At 44.3% G+C, this 17,339-nt stretch overlaps 1 protein-coding gene across 1 annotated transcript in view; it reads left to right on the forward strand.

Annotated features, from left to right (window-relative positions):
- Positions 1 to 2,111: 2,111 nt before the first annotated feature.
- The window catches only part of Naa25 (N(alpha)-acetyltransferase 25, NatB auxiliary subunit), a gene marked incomplete in the record, with an annotated part of 72,738 nt that continues 57,510 nt past the window's right edge, over positions 2,112 to 17,339 (forward strand). The window contains 2 exon segments of the mRNA XM_008847514.3: positions 2,112 to 2,210; positions 16,861 to 16,946. Of these exon segments, the coding sequence (XP_008845736.1) occupies positions 2,153 to 2,210; positions 16,861 to 16,946 (144 nt within the window).

The following is a 17,339-nucleotide window of genomic DNA, read 5'->3' on the forward strand; positions in this document are numbered from 1 at the left end:
CAGGTACACTGTGTGTATATGGAGGTCAGAGCTTAACACTGCCATCCTCAATCACTCTCCACCTTATTTTTTGAGACACAGTTTCTAACACTGATCTGAGAATTCATTGATTTGGCTAGATTTGCTGGTGGATGAGCGCCAAAGATCTGCGTTGTCTCCACTGGAGAGCCCAGCTTTGATGTGGGTGCTGGAGATCTGTAATCAGGTCCTCATTTACTGATTAAGCCATCTCTCTAGTACCTTCACCTCCTGTTATTTGGACAGCAAATTGCCCAGAAAAGGAGGAAACAATCAGAAAAATGAATCAAACAGAGGTTGTTCAAGTCAACACTGGGGAACTGTGCTGGGCCTGAAACAAGGTAGTTAAGAGTTGACTGCACTCAGAAAGTCCTAGGTGTGAGTTTCAGTGACCAGGACTAGTGTGGTCTTAGGTCATGATCCCACTAATCCTGACACACCTGCCTCTTTCTCCCACTTCCTATCTTTGACAGCTGCTGTTTTCTCTAATGAGTTTTCATTCCCCTGGCCAACATATTAAAACTCTCTCCTCCTCCAATTCTTCAGTCTCTACTTTTTCTTTTTGTGTGTGTATGAGGGTGAGTGTGCATGTGTATGCATGAATATGGAGGCCAGAGGCAATGTCAAGTATCTTCTTCAATCTCAGTTGATCTCTACTTTATTTTTTAAGACAGGGTCTGAATTGAACCTAGAGCTTGCCTACTGGCTAGACTGCCTAGCTAGCTATTGTACAGGACTATCCTCTGAGACAGACAGATGCCATCTTCCTGAATTCAGCTGTGCTTGCCAGTTGCACTTGATGACTGTTGACCTTCCCTCATAGAAGGAGGAGTAGGGGGAAAGGCCTTCACCTGAGCATCTAGCTACTCCTTCCAACTTTTTGTGGGCAACTCTGCCATAGTTGGCCCTTGGCCTTGGGGAAAGGCTAGAATGTATACACTGGAGAAGACTATGGGAAAGGGCTGTTCTATCTATGGTGCTATGAGGAAGCCATCATCCATGCTGGGTGGGGCCTTTTCGGTGCAATCTTTGTGTGTGTGTGTGTGTGTGTGTGTGCGTGTATGTGTACCCACACTCTAATAAGTAACTCATTAATGCTCTGTATGTAAGCCCAGTAAACTCATTGGTTCGCCAGAGTGAATTGTGGTAGAATCATATCTGTTTGTCTACTGGACTGAGGGAGGAGGGGAGTGGACACTGCTTACATCTCCCCCAGGAAGGAGTTTTAGCAACAAGAGGAAATCCAAGGGATCTTCTTGTCTCTACACTACTGGGCTTATAGGTACACAAACAAGCTATGCCTACATTTTTCACATGGGTGCTGGGCATCTGAACTCAGGTTCTCATGGTTGCAAGACAAACACTTTGTTGACTGTGAGCCATCTCCTCAGCCCCTCGACTTAATTTTTCTGTGTAGCACTTACCACCATTTCATATATTCTTTTAGTTATTGCCTGTCTCCCTACTACAAATAAATCTCCAGAATGGCTTTTATCTAATTTACTTATTGAGGCCTAAAAGAATATGTCAAGTAAGTAGCCCTCAATAGCAACTTTATGCTGTACGAAAAAAAATCTGTATGTAAAAACGAAGGTAATAGTAGCTAGTGCTATTAATATACTTAAAAGAGCTCGCAACAGTGTCTGGGCACTGCACTGAATTACTGCTCACGTAGGATCTTTTTAGGTTGGCTGAGTCCACCGAGAAGGTGGAAGGTTCTCATTTTTTGGCAGACTTATAAAGTGGGTGAGCCCTTTTCCCCCTCTTTCACTCTCCTCCAGCACCCCAGGAATTGCTGGTTCCTTAACAACTCCAACTTGGTCTTCAGGACAGAAGGCCAATGGGAATATCAGGAGCAACCCAGCCTTCATTTGGCTGGAGAGCTTACTCCTCACTCTTTAGTACTGGGAAGGGATTTTCAAATCCAATAACCACCTCCCCAGGCTAGCTTATTCCATTGGCAAAATCAAACTACAGTAGCAATTAAAGATGAGGTTTCCTTTCTGCGCAGGCGCACTCGGCCGTAACCCCTTTCACTATCGCGATATACTAGCGGGCGCGACGCTGGCCCTTTAATAGTCCTTTCCCCGGGGCCTGCCCAGCGCATGCGCACTGCTGTTCTGCGCTTGTCATCATGGCGACGCGGGGCCATGTGCAAGACCCTAACGACCGGCGCCTCCGGCCCATTTACGGTGAGTGCCCGGAGCCAGCCTAGTGGCCAGCTTGACAAGCCGAGGTCTTCCCTGTCCGGAACGAAGGTCCAGGAGGGCCGCCGAGGGCGCACGCTGTGCGGGGCGGCGAGGGGGCGGGCCACGCGGGGACACTAGGCCGCAGTAGCGGCCTCGCGTAGGCGCCGGCCGGGCCTTCCATAGCGCTGAGGTGGTAGCTGCGCGGCTCGCGCAGCCTCGGGTCGGCAGAACTGTCAGGTCGGGTGCGACGGGTCCTTTTGTGGAGATCAGCCCCGCCACCAGGCTGCACTGTTCTGGGCGCTCCGAGGGACACCCGGGTCTTTCCTGCAAGTGAAAACCAGCTCGGGTTTGAGGGTGAGACCGTCTACCCGAGGGGAAATTCCCCAGTAATAATGGTTCTGCTCATGAGAATGGGGACTAAGGGGATGGTGACTGGATGAACTCTGGTGCACGTGGAGAAACTGAGGTCCAGAGAGGAAGGGGCTAACGCAAGGTTACCCGGCTCCAGGCCTCGGATCTCGGACTCCCAGCTCCGAGCTGCTCTATACAGAAACAGCTGCTCAGAGCACACGTGGGAGGCGGGGGGAGGGGGTCTCGAGCCCAGAATAGCCGGGAAGAGACTGTAATAGCCGGTGTTGGAGGGTAGACCCGGCTGCTGGATGGAGGGCTTCTTTCTGCACCTGGTCTCTGGTTTTTCTCTGTAGCTTGCCTTACGCGTGTTTAGTGGTGGATCGCTGTCCAGCTGTCTCAGACCCGCAGGTCTTAAGATAAACCTTGATGTCATCTTGCTACCCTGGTAGTGAGAAAAAAAATAAATCACAGAATTGCGTCTGAGAGAGACACTTTGCAGTAACTGAGCTGTCCTGTCATTGGAAATGGTTCCTTTTGCATTTTTTTCCCTCTTAGATGGTCTTGGTCTGCTTCAGGTAATGGTGCAGCAGCTTCAAGGTCAATGGCTTTTGCAAAAAGACCTCCTGTTTACAGTGTGGGTCTGCATTTTACTTTTTTTTTTTAAGTTTTTTTTTTTCCTTGGCAGGGGTGGGTGTTCTTGTCAAATTGGCACACATGGTCCTGATTTTTTTATTTTCCTTTTCTATTTATTTCTTTGTGTAACCTTTTGTGACAGGGTCTCACTAAGTAGCGCTGACTGGCCTGGACTGTAGAGCATATTGGGCTTGAACTTGCAGCTCTCTTTTACCTCTGCTTTCCAAGTGCTGGGATTACACATGGCCCCACACCTAGTGCCCATGTGCTTTTGATAAAGTTTAAAAAAATTTTTTTTATGTGTTTGGGTGTTTGCCTACATGTGTGTAAGTGCATCTTTGCATGCAGTGCCTGCAGAATCCAGAAGAGGGGTGAATCCCTGGGAACTGGAGTTACAGATGAGTATTATGTGAGTGCTGGGAATTGAACCAGGGTCCTCTGGAAGAACAACCAGTGCTCTTAACCGCTGAGCCATCTCTCCATGCCCTTGATAACATTTTAATATACTTGTTGAAAAAAATTTTTTTTGGTTTGTGTGTGTGTCTGTGTGTATGTGTGTAGCACACACATACCACTGTGTGCATGTGGAAGTTAGAGGAAACTTTTAGGAGGCAGTTCTCTCTATCAGGTAGGTTCCAGGGATTGAACTGGTTGTCAGGCTTGGCAAGCACCCTTACCTGCAGAACCATCTTGTGTGTGATTTTGTATGGTGCCATACCTTAAGATTACCTGTGTCTAGCAACACCAGCCCTGTGCTTTCATTTGATCTTCACACAGTGTTCAACCCCCCCCCCCCCTTTTTTCTTTTAAATACAGGGTAAACCAGGCTGGCCTTTATCATATAGGAATCTGCCTGCTTCTTCCTCCATGCTGGGACCTAAGGTGTACACCACCACACCTGGGCACCCCCTACCTTTTTTGTTTAAAACTGATGAGGTAACTGATATGTAATTTGTCTAAAACCACCCAGCTGGATTTGGGATTTGAACTCCAAACACATACTGTCTTAATTCACTGTGCTAGAAATTGCCTCACTTTGTTTCGTCTAAGGACACAGAGGTGTTGAGTTAGGAGAGACAGAGGACTCTGATTTCCATTTCCCCATTGCTGCATATTCTCCTGTTTCTGTGTAGATCAGGCTAGCCTCAAACTTGCAGCTATCCTTCTGCCTCTGGGTAATAGAATCTAAGAACTGAATTCAGGGTTCATGACTCATTCTTTATAGCTTTATACTGACAACCTCTTCAGACATTTTTTTTAAAATTATTTTTATCTTATGTGTATGCCTGTATTGCCTGCATGTAGGTAAGTGCACCTGTGTCGTGCAGTGCCCAAGAAGGACAGAATAGGCTGTCAGATCCTCTGGAACTGGAGTTATGGACAGTTGTTAGTTGCCATTTGGGTGCTGGGATTCGAACCCGGGTCTTCTGCAAGAACAGTGTTCTTAACCGCTGAGCCATCTCTCCAGTCCACAGACTTTTTTTTTTAAACTAAAAAGTCTCAATACTTTTAGAAATAATTTGATTCATAACATTGTTCTTAAAGACCAAGAAGAACAAAGAATGCTATTGGCTTTGTATTCATTTAGAATTAAGAGTATATAAAAAGTAACATTTTGCATTGCTAAACAACAGGCTATATTAATCAGAAGTGACAGTCATGTTCTCAAAGCTGAAGACTGAGTTATGTAGCTTTTGTTATAGCTACATGGGAAGAGGATTAGAAGAGGCCTTCTAAAGTGATTAATATAAGTGACAGGAATAAGAAAAGCAAGCTGGCCTTGACTATAGCACTTTCGACTTTTGAACTCCAGAGTTTTGTTGTTTAAATACGTTAGTTCTCCTAAATAACTGTTAATCCTTGAATTGAGGCATCCATTAGCCAACAAATGAACAAGCTCATCTAGGGTGGGGCTTGGCTTAGCAGTCAAAAGTTCAGTAAGTATGTGTACTGACTGCTTACTTGTGGGCTAGCTGTGCTATGTGGTGGGGAAGATCATTGTGCTTATAGTAGGAGACCAAAGGCCAGCAGGATTAGCCTGTTGTAAGAGTAAATTGTAGGGCTGGGGTTAAACAGTCTTCTTCCTGGGGAGCCCAGCCCTTTAAGTTCAGAAGCTCTGCCACCCGTGTACAGCAGCCATTGGTACTGCAAGGTTTTACAATTTTACAACAGTTGGAAACATTGCATTGGACTGAACTTCAGTTCTTCGTGCATATTGTTTCCTTGGGAAATTGTAGTGGGTTGAAATTCTGCTTGTGTCTATAGTTGGAATAACCTTTTTCTTTTTTATTTAATTTCAGCAGGGCTTCATTATATAGCCCAGACTGGCCTTGAACTCACTACATTGTTCAGGTTGGCCTGGAACTCAAGATCTTTTTGTCTTACTCTCCTGAGTTCTGGGATTATAGGTCTGTGCCACCATACCCTCCTGGCTTCTTGAAATTACTCTCTTTTGCTGTGTAGTTCACACCAGATTTGTTACTTATGTTTGAGTTGGTGAGCTCCAGTATTTCCTTCTGCCATCATTAACTTATAATGTTAGGGCTGGGCAAGATGGCTCAATGGGTAAAGGTACTTGTCTCCAAGCCTGATGATCTGGGTTTCTTCCTGGGGACCCACATGGTAGAAAGAAAGAAGTTGTTTTATGACTTCCACAGGCAGTAGATGTAATAAAAAATATTTAGGGGCTGGAGAGATGGTTCCATGGTTAAGAGCACATACTGCTTTTGCAGGCAACCTGAGGTTGATTCCTAGCACCCATATCAGGAATCTTACAACTGCTTGCAACTCCAGTTCCAGTGGATCCAAGACCCTCTTGCACTTATACACATGTATACACAGCACTCATACACATAAAAATAATAAGTTATTTTTCTAAAAAAGAAAGAAATGGCTGTGAGTGGTGGGATACACCTTTAATCCCAGCACTTGGGAGGCAGAGGCAGGTGGATCTCTGTGAGATGGAGACCAACCTGGTCTCTAGTTCTAGGCCAACTGTGGCTATAGGGAGACCCTGTCTCAAAAAAAAAAAAAAAAAAAAAAAAAAGGCCTTCTTTCGCTTGCCTTGAAAATATAACTATTAAAAAAAAAAACCATGTCTACCTGGGGAATGTAGCTCAGTGGTAGAGCTTTTGTGTAGGCCTTGAATTTGTTAGGGGGTGAAAAAGATGATGCCTTAGATAAATTTTTTTTTTTTTTTTTTTTTTTTTTTTTTTTTTTTTTTTTTTAGCAGGACTTCCTGCTTTCGGTCTCTACGGCCTGGAACTTGCTATGTAGACCGGGCTGGCCTCGAACTCAGAGATCCTCCTGCCTCTGCCTCCCGAGTGCTGGGACTAAAAGGGTAGGCTACGACACCTGGCTCTAAAAATATTTTTAAATTCAAAAGAAAAACTTACAAATATTTGAAGTTTACACAGGATACAGTTAAAAGCATGGAGCATAAAGAAACCTGTCAGCTAATCCAAATAAAGGATTTTTTTTTAAACCATGACATATCTTATTTTTATTGTTTTTTTTTTTTCTTCTTGAGATAGGGTGTGATGTTGCCCAGGCTAGCCTAGAATTTGCTATATAGCTGAGGATCACCTTGAACTTCTGAGCCTCCTGCCTCCACCTCCTGTGTGTTGGGATTATGGGCTCTGCCACCTCATCTAGTTTTATGGGGTTTGGGGGATTGAACTCAGGGTTTTGTGCATGCTAGGTGAGCGTTCTACCCAACCACATCTCCACCCCATACATTTTAAGCTATGACACATATAATCATTGCATTTGTGCTAAGGACTCGAAGGAAAAGTGCTGCTTGCCTGAGAATATGCAGTATGGGTATCTATCTGGGCTGTTGGGGCAGGTAATGAAAAAGTGCCCTCTTCAAGTTATGTTCTGCTTTTGACATGGAAGAAGAGTGAGGTGAAGAGATGGCCCACCTACAATCTAAAAAGAAGACTTGTGTGGTTGGGATGTAGAGATTCGAGTGGAAGTGAGATGAGACAGCAGCTGCAGCAGGGACTCAGCTGCGTAAGCCATCCCAGCGTCAGAAGACTTGTTTCAGCTTCACTTTGGAGGCTTGCATTGATTGACTGAGACAACTTGAAGGAGTTGGTTCTCTCCTTCTGTCAGGTTTGGCAGCAAGTGCCTTAACCTGCTGAGCCATTTCACTGGCTTACCTTATTTCTTGACAGGATCTCTCCCTGAAATTGGAGCTCATTGTTTCAGTTTAGGGTAGCTGGCCAGAGGCCCCAGGAATATACCTGTCTCTGCATGTTTTTTCCCCACAGAGGTGGGGGTGCAGGAGGCTCTGCCACTTTGGGCTTTTTCCGTGGCTCCTGGGGATCTGAACTTAGGGCCTCACACTTTCACAGCTAGCATTTTACTCATTAAGCTATCTCTGTAGCCCTTGTTTTGTTTTTTAGATAGGGTCTCAGGTAGTCCAGGCTGATTTCAAACTTCTGCTTCCATTTCCATAGTGCTGGGATTATAAGCTTTCTAGGCTGCACCACTACTCCTGGTTTACTTTGTTGTTGTTGTTGTTATATAGCCCCAAAGTTTCACTGGAATGTACTTTGTGGCCCAGGCAGGCCTTGAACTCCTGATCCTCTTGTCTCTAACTAGTTTTGTAGGTATGTGCCATTAGACTTGGCATTGAGTTGACTTTTAAACTTAGATTAAACTGGACTTTATTTTGGAGGGATTGAGGATATAGCTTAGTTGGTAGAGTGCTTGACTAACATGCACAAAGGCCTGTGTTCTATATCTAGCACATTATAAACTGGCATGATGATGCATACCTGTAATCCCAGGACTATGGAGATAGAGGCAGGAAGATCAGAAGTTGAAGGTTGGGCTGGAGAGATGGCTCAGCAATTAAGAACACATGCTGCTGTTCCAGAGAACCTGAGTTTGGTTCCCAAGTCAGGCGTCTCACAGCTCCTGGTAACTCCAGCTCCAGGGGACCCAACTTTCTCTATTAGCCTCTGTGAGGCATCTGAATGTAAGTGCACATACCCACCCTCCCCATCATTAAAAACATGACAAAGTTTTGGTTTGTTTGGTCTTTTTGAGACAGGATCTTCCTGTAGCCCCAGCTTGCCTGGACCTCACTATGTCCAACCAGGTAGGCCTCAAATTCACAGAGATCTGCCTGCCTCTGCCTCCCAAGTCCCGGGATTAAAGGCCTGTGCCACCATGCCCTGCTTAACAAGACAAACCTTAAAATTTAAGGTGCACACCTTAAATCTCAGCACTCAGGAGGCAGAGGCAGGTGGATCTTTGAGTGTGAGGCCAGCCTGGGCTACTTGAGACTGTGTCTCAAAAACAAAAACACATCTCCAACCTCTACCCCCCCCCCCCCAATTTTATACTATATATTGTTATCATGAATGGAAACTTGTTACATTTGCTGTAACACAAAACTGTGAAGTACAATAAAAACCAAATGTTGCTAAATTCTCATCTACATTCCTATACTTGTGAAATTGAGACCTCTTTCCCTGTTTAAAAGAAACAGGGAAAACGGGAAGTTGGGAAAACCTAGCCAAACTGTGTTGTCTTTAATGTGTAGGAACTAGAAGAGACCATTGTGCGTTTCTAGCACTGTCAGTGAGGACTGCCTAGAGATATTTCCTTTGCAATGGTGCTTACCTTGGGGTGCTTTGTGAGCATCACTGTAACTATACCGCTTATTGTTTCCTCTCTCTAATTTCTGGGAGGCTAATTTGCTTGACTCCTTTTTTTTTTTTTTTTTTTTTTTTTTTTTTTTTTTGATCTTTTTGAGACAAGGTTTCCCTGTAGCCCCAGCTGGCCTTGAACTCACAGATATCTGCCTGCCTCTGCCTACCTCTGCCTGCCTCTGCTTCTTAAGTGCTGGGATTAAAGGTGTGCTGACCCCCCCCCTTTATTTTTTAAATCTGCTTCCTGAGTGCTGGGATAAAAGCTGGCTAGCTCACTCCTTTTTCTAAAGGAACAACAGCTGTCCTCAGCCAAACCATAATTACTCTTGAATAGTTTTAGAAAAATTTGCTAAAAAGACTAGGTGGGGCTGGAGTACTGGCTCAGTGGTTAAGAGCACTGGCTGTTCTTGCAGAGGACCTGGGTTCTATTCCCAGCACCCACATGGCATCTAACAACTGTCTGTAACTCTAAATTCCGGGGCAATCCAACACCCTTTTCTGACCTCCTCGGTCATTGCACGACATGAATGCACTTACATACATGCAGGCAGTACACTCATACACATAAAATAAAAGTAATAAAAAAAATAAGAAAATAGATTAGGGGTATCATGTCTAGTGACCTGTTTTCTCCAAGAAATTCATTTTAGCGGGTCAGTAAAGTAAAATGAAAGCCAACTTTCCAAAAGGGGTTAGTGACCAATTACTCAGCAGTTGCCTGTGCATTGGGAAAGAGGGCTTGACATCAGGTTGACTATAACATAGTTTAAGAGTTGAGCCCAAAGAACAGAAACCCCCAATACCAGCCCAAGTTAAGAGGGTTTCCAGAATCCCTTGTGGGAGTAGAGGGCAGGAGTATCCCAGGTCCTCAAGGAAACTGGGTAGCTATCAGGGTCTAGAGCCTTGTTCTTGGTTGCTTTTCTCTGAATGCCTTGTTTTCTCTCTATTTGGTTCTTCAGACTAGTTTTCTTGTGCTCATTCCTCATGTTCCGGGCAGAAGGTGTTGGCTTTGAGGCCATACCAAAGTTGTGTCAGAGGAAGGAGGGTCCTTTAGCTTCTCATAGACTTTAGAATGGCACCTTCCATCCAGGTTTTTGGATAAAGGGAGATTTTCTTTCTTATAAATGCTGTGTGAAGACAAGTCATTAGGTGACACCAGTTCTTTGCTCCCCATTATTCAACTTAATCCGATGAAGCTTCAAAATGGAAATTCTGTAGCTGCCATGATAACCTCAGACTCAAAATATTTAGGCTTTTCCATCTGGGGTTCCCCATAGCTTTCTGATAGACTTTCAGTGTTATAGTTACTGGTTACCAAGAAGATTCCACAGAGTTCAAAGCCACACTATATTACATAAGTTTGAAGCTGATCTGAGCTACATAGTGAAACCCACCTTACCTCCTAAAAGAAAAGCACCTCATTTTCCTGCCTCAGCCTGCTGAGAGATGGGATTACACTTTACCAGATATGCTCTGTGAACCTGGAACTGGAAGGACTGAGTCACAAGTCACAGACTCAGATTGAGATTGAGCTGGCTAGTTTATCAATTTGACACAGATTAGAGTCACTTGAGAAAAGGGAACCTCAACTGAAGAATTTCCTAGATCACAGATTGGCCTGTGGCCATGTCTGTGAGGCATTTTCTTTAAAAATTTTTTTTTTTAATATTTTATTTATTATTTTTATTTTATGTGTATGAGTGTATTGCCTGCAGGTGTGTAAGTATATTCATGTTGTGTGGTGTCCTCGGAGGTCAGAAGAAGGGGTCACATCCCTTGGAACTGGAGCTACAGATGGTTGTTAACCACCATGTGGGTGCTGGGAATTGAACCCTGGTCCCCTGCAAGAGCAGTCAGTGCTCCTAACTCCTGAGTCATCTCTCCAGCCCCCAAATATTTTTTTGATTTATTTGTTTTATATACATGGATGTTTTGCGCGCATGTATGCAAGTGTGCACATGTTGTGCAGTGCCTGCAGAGGAGGGTGTTGGATTCTTTAGAATTGGCATTATAGATCATTGTTAGCTGCCACGTGGGTGCTGGCAACCAAACCCAGGTCCTCTGCAAGAGCAGCTAGTGCTCTTAACCTCTGAGTTGTCTCTCCAGCCCCCTCCCCCTGAGGCATTTTCTTTTTTGGTCTTTTTGAGACAGGTTCTCCCTGTAGCCCCAGCTGTTCTGGAACTCACTATGTGGACCAGGCTGGCCTTGAACTCACAGAGATCTGCCTGTCTTTAGTGCTGGGACTAAAGGCGTGCACCATGCCTGGCTGGCATTTTCTTAATTACTAGTTGATTTGGAAGGGACCAGTCCACTGTAGGTAGTGCCATCCTTAGACAGGTGGGCCTGGGCTGTATAAGAAAGCTAGCTGAGCAGAAGCTAGGGAGCAAGTAGTGAGCAGCATTTCTTGATCTCTGCTGCAGTTCCTGCCTTGGTTTTTTTCAATAATAGATAGTAAAGATAAACCCTTCCCCCAGGGTTGGTTTTGATCACTGTTTTTTTGCAGCAATAAAAAACAAACTAGGACAGAGATCAACATTGAGAGGATGTTATTCTTGTTGGTTTGTCTCTGTTGGGCATTCTGTAAAGACCGATGATGGCCTGTCACCTGAACTAGGGGTTTAAGGAAAGTGGTGTTAGATACTGAGTATTCAGGCTGATACTGCAGCTTTTCAGTCTTTGACATTCTTCTTTGGGTTGTGATTCCCAAAGAATGAGGCTTGCATTTTTACTTTGCATTATTGCTACTCATTAAGAAAGACTAATTGCACTGAAGAAAGACTAAAGGATGAACCACTTGTGCCTGTGTGGCTGTTAAAAGTTTTAGTAAACAGTTGATGGAGGGGAAAAAATGTCATATTTGGGTCTGAGGTCAATCTCTGGGCCATGGGGCCACAGTTGGCTTAAGCTCTTCATGCTGGTATGGATCCTTGAAAGCGAAGAACCTGGTAGCAGGATGTGACTCTCCTGTCTGTACTTGGGACTGACAGCTGCCACCTTTCCCATTTAAAATACAGATTTTTCTTTTGTTAACATTCAAAATAATGATTGATTGCTTTTTCCTCCCTTAACAGAATGTTATTGTGGGTCACTCACTATAAACCTTAAGATTTGTAATAGATCACACTTCTAAAGAACAGTATGGAGCACCCTCAAAAGATTAAAAATAGGGGTTGGGGATTTAGCTCAGTGGTAGAGCGCTTGCCTAAGAAGCGCAAGGCCCTGGGTTCGGTCCTCAGCTCTGAAAAAAAAAAAGAAAGAAAAGAAAAAAAAGATTAAAAATAGCCGAGCTTGGTGGCGCACACCTTTAATCCCAGCACTTGGGAGGCAGAGGCAGGCGGATCTTTGTGAGCTCAAAGCCAGCCTGGTCTACATAGTGAGTTCCAGGACAGCTGCAGCTACAGGGAGACCCTGTCTCAAAAAAAAAAAAAAAAAAAAAAAAGAAAGAAAGATTAAAAATAGCTGGGTGTGATGCTCACTCACACATGTAATTCCAGCACTAGGGAGCTACCATGTGACCCAGCCTATTGGGTATGTATTCAGGAGAAATCACTTTGGCTTCCTGGATGTCTGCTTCTGTGTTGGTTACAGCATCAGTCACAATAGCCAAAGTGTAAAAATAACATGTTTCCATTGATGGATGCATGGATAAAGAAAAGGAAAATATTGAACCTTTAAAAAAGGAGATGAAGTCGAGTGTGGTGGCGCACACCTTTAATCCCAGCACTTGGGAGGCAGAGGCAGGAGGATCTCTGTGAGTTCAAGGCCAGCCTGGTCTACATAGTGAATCCAGGCTAGCTGGGGCTACAGGGAGACCCTGTCTCAAAAAGACAAAAAATTAAAAAGTGAAAAAAGGAGATGATAGCGTTGTGACAGTCTGGAGGTCACTGTGCTAAGTGAAATAAGCTGACACAGAAAGAAAACTATTGCCTGACTGAGCTAATGTGTAGATGCACACATAGAGTAGAACAGTGGTTATAAGGGTGTGGAGGGGGAGAGAAAGGGGCGATGGGGGTCAAAAGATACAGACTCGACAGTCATGTAGGATGAATATGTCTAGAGTTCTAGGTACAGTGTGAGAACTACAGTTAATACTATATGGCTTACTGAAAAAATTGTCAAGATATACAATGTTCTAACTACACAAAAATTATTAACTGAGGCATTGGGTAGGTTTGAATGTGGTAATCGTTTGTGTATGTATTCAAATTGTGTGTACGTATTCAAAAGATAGCAGTTGATTTTGAAGCCTAAATAGCTTGGGAACCTAAACATCCACTTCAAAGTGGAGTCTCCTTTTGGTTCTGACTGCTGTTTGAACGTGCGCTTTCCCCTGCATTCTTGCCTGCTTCATTCCCCATCCCCTAGGCTCTTGGGTCAAACTACCTCTAATTTTTTTCACTGTATTATAGTTAGCTCTGTGGCAAAGTAAATACTTAATTTTTTTAAATCTTTTTTTTCCGTTTTTTAAACTTCTTTTAAAAAAAAATTATTATTTTTATTTTATGTGTATGCGCGTATTGCCTGCATGTAGGTAAGTACACCCGTGTTGTGCAGTGCCTGAGGAGGACAGAAGAGACTGTTGGAAACCCTGGAACTGGAGTTACGGACAGTTGTTAGCTGCCATGTGGGTGCTGGGATTCAAACCCAGGTCTTCTGCAAGAACAGTCAGTGTTCCTAACCGCTGTGCTATCTCTCCAGCCCCCAATACTTAATTTTTAAAAAATTTTTGTTTATTTACTTTTTTGCTTATGAGTGTTTTGATGACATATATGTTAAGTGCACCATGTGTATGCACTGCCCATGGAAGCCAGAAGAGGGCATCAGATCTCCTGGAGCTGGAGTTAAAGATGGTTGTTAGCTACCATGTGGGTGCTGGGAACCAAACCCAGGTCCCCTACAAAAGGAGAAAGTCCTCTTAAACTGCTTAGCCATCTTTCCAATCCTTAGTAAATACTTTGTTTTATTGAGGGAGCATGGTCCATCAGGAAGATTTGGAAGATTGAACATTAAAAAAAAGGATTCTCCCTGTAGTCTCAGCTGGCCTGGAGCTCACTGTGTAGACCAGGCTGGCCTAGAACTCAAAGAGATCTGCCTGCCTCTGCCTCCCGCTAGGATTAAAGGTGTACACCACCAAGCCTGGCCTTAAACATTTTTTTTAAACAGTTGTTTACTTAGCATATCTGTGTGAGACATACAGCCCCCACAGTCAGAGGACAACTTTTAGTAGTTGGTTCTCTGTAGGATCTAACTCAGGTCATCAGACTTAGCTCCAAGCAATGGTTACCTGCTGAACAGTTTTTGCCAGCCCAAGAATTTCTCCTTAAAAAGTTTATTTCGGCCAGGCATGGTGGCACACGCCTTTAATCCCAGCACTTGGGAGGCAGAGGCAGGCGGATCTCTGTGAGTTTGAGGCCAGCCTGGTCTACATAAGGAGTTCCAGGTCAGCTGGGTTACAGGGAGACCCTGTCTCAAAAAGACCAAAAAAAAAAAAAAATTATTTCAAGTGTGCACATGTCCCCCTGCCCCATGAATACATACTAAGGGGTGGAGAGATGGCTCAGCAGTTAAGAGCATGTACTGTTCTTCCAGAGGATCTGGATCTGATTCCCCTTATGGCCCCCACAGGTACTGCATTCATGTTCACAAATCAACACACACATACATTAAAAATGAATAATTATGGGCCGGGCATGCTGGTGCTCGCCTGTAGTCCCAGCACTTGGGAGGCAGAGGCAGGTGGATCTCTGTGAGTTTGAGGCCAACCTGGTCTAGCGAGTTCCAGGTCAGCTGGGGCTACAGGGAGACCCTGTCTCAAAAAGACTGAAAAAAAAAAATTATGGGGCTAGAGAGATGATGGCTCAGTAGTTAAGAGTGCTGGCTGCTCTTACAGAGGACCTGGGTTCAATTCCCAGCACTCAGATGGCAGCTAACAGCTATCTGATAGGTGAATCAAGTGGATTGGGAGAAAGCACCAGGACACAGACAAGAACTCTGGGGGGATAGGGCTAGAGTTTATTGGCAGAGAAAGTGCATGGGTCAGTCCCCAATTCAGGATGGAGGAACTGTGAGTTTACAAGCTGTTGGCTGGGAGCTTTTGTAGGGGGGCTAGGGAGTGTGGAACGTGGGAAAAATTATTCCAAGCAGAATGGTCTGGATCCTGCCAGGAGGAAGCAATCTCTGCTGAGACAGTCTCTTACATCAGCGGGGTCTTGGGTTGTAAGATTAAGGGGTGGGGGGGTCTGCTTCCCTTCCAAACGTATCTTAAAGGAAGCAGCTTATGCTGAGGCAGCTCTTACAATAGTGGGTCAGGGGGTGCAGGGCCTTAAGGGGGTCTACACATTATGAAACTTATCAGGAGGAAGCAGCTTGTACTGAGACAGCTCTTACATCAGTGGGTCTCGGGGTGCAGGGCCTGTTTGTCTTCTAAAATTATCTGGGAAACAGCTTTGTGCTGAAACAGCTGTAAATGCAGCTGCCTGGCCAGTTCTTGTTTTGCAAGGGGTCTCAGGGCTTCCTGTTTTGCAATGGGGCTTTACTGAGTGCTATGAGGAGTAGTTGTCTGCAGACCTGGACTCTAACACTATCCATAACACCAGTTCCAGAGGAATTTGACACCCTCTTCTGACCTTTGAGGGCATTGCATGACATGGATGCACTTACAGACATGTAGACAATATGCTTGTACACATAAAATAAAAATAAATAAATAAATAAATAAATAAATAAACAAATATGGCCTGGAGAGTTGGTTGAGCAGTTAAGAACACTTGCTTCTCTTACAGAAGACCCAGGTTTGGTTTCCAACACCCACATGGAGGCTCACAACCACCCGTAACTCCAGTTCTAGGAGTTCTGATGTTCTCTTCTGGCCTCCACAGGCACTACATGCATATAGTATATTTACGTGGAGGCAGAACACTCATACACATAAAACTAAATAAAATATTTTAAAAACTGGTAAAATAATATCTAAAAAACAAGTTAAGAATGATCTGTTATCTGAATGTGTGGTCTTGGATTTTTTTAAGATTTAAGATTTGTTTTTTAATCCTGTGTGTGAGTGTGGTATATGCACATGAGTGTAGGTGCCTGTGGTGGCCAGAGGCATTGGATTCCCCCTTGGAGGAGCAGCAAGTGTATTTCTCCAGCCCTTCCCCCCTGCTTTTTTTTGTTGTTGTTGTTGTTTTTTGTTTTTTTTTAAACAAGAGTCTCCCTGTAGCCACAGCTGACCTGGAAACTTGCTATGTAGACCAGGCTGGCTTCATTCTCACAGAGATCTACCTGCCTCTGCCTTCTGAGTGCTGGGATTAAAGGTGTGCACCAAGCCTTTTTTTTTGGTCTTTTTGAGACAGGGTCTCCCTGTAGCCCCAGCTGTCCTGGAACTCACTATGTAGACCAGGCTGGCCTTAGAACACACAGAGATCCACCAGCCTCTGCCTCCCAAGTGCTGGGATTAAAGGCGTGTGCTACCACGCCTGGCTAGCCTTTTTTTTTTTTTTAATTTTTTAAGGATAGGGTCTTCCTATAGCCAGCTGGCCTGGACTTGCTGTGTAGACCAGGATGGCCTCAGTCTCACTGAGATCTGCTTACCTGCCTCCCAAATGCTGGGTTTAAAGCTGTACACCACCACATCCAGCTCTCTGTTTTTGTTTTGTGTTTTGGTTGTTTTGAGACAGGGTCTCCCTGTAGCCCAGCTGGCCTGGAACTCACTATGTAGACCAGGCTGGCCTTGAACTCTTTAGAGATTCTCCTGCCTCTGCCTCAGTGCTGGGACTAAAAAGGGTGTGTCAACACCCTATCTCTTGTTTTTATTTTGAATAGAAAGAGAAGTTTACTTAGTACAGTTCAAGGGGCTGCTGCTGGACAGTTATAGAAGAATCAGCAGTAGCCCCTCCTGTGATGTTTTTAATGACAAATTAAGATACTTTCTGAAACATCTCAAAGGAAACTGTTTTTCTCATGTTTGGTAAAAGAATATAGTAACTCAATTTCTTTTTTCCCAGATTATCTTGATAATGGGAATAATAAAATGGCAATTCAGCAAGCTGATAAACTATTGAAGAAACATAAGGATCTTCATTGTGCTAAGGTAACTTCATTTGCCTTTCAGTTCCTTATATTTTTGGGTTTAATGTATATTTGAGACAGGGTCTCCCCAACTAACCTAGAACTCACTGTGTAGACCAGGCTGGCCTTGAACTCACAGAGATCTGCCTGCCTCTGCTTCCTGAGTGCTGGGATTAAAGGTGTATGCCATCATGCTTGGCTGTGGATTATATTTGTGATTCTGTATTTCCCTTCTTGTTTGTTTTGGCATTTTGAGACGGGGTCTTATGCATCCTTAAACTTGCTGTGCAACCAAAGATGACCTTGAATTTGTTCTCCTGTCTCTACTTCCCAGCCCATTTTTCCTTCCTTCCTTCCTTCCTTCCTTCCTTCCTTCCTTCCTTCCTTCCTTCCTTCCTTCCTCCCTCCCTCCCTC

This window comes from Nannospalax galili, unplaced genomic scaffold (assembly GCF_000622305.1).
Source record: "Nannospalax galili isolate Female #2095 unplaced genomic scaffold, S.galili_v1.0 scaffold120, whole genome shotgun sequence".
Classification (NCBI taxonomy): domain Eukaryota; kingdom Metazoa; phylum Chordata; class Mammalia; order Rodentia; family Spalacidae; genus Nannospalax; species Nannospalax galili.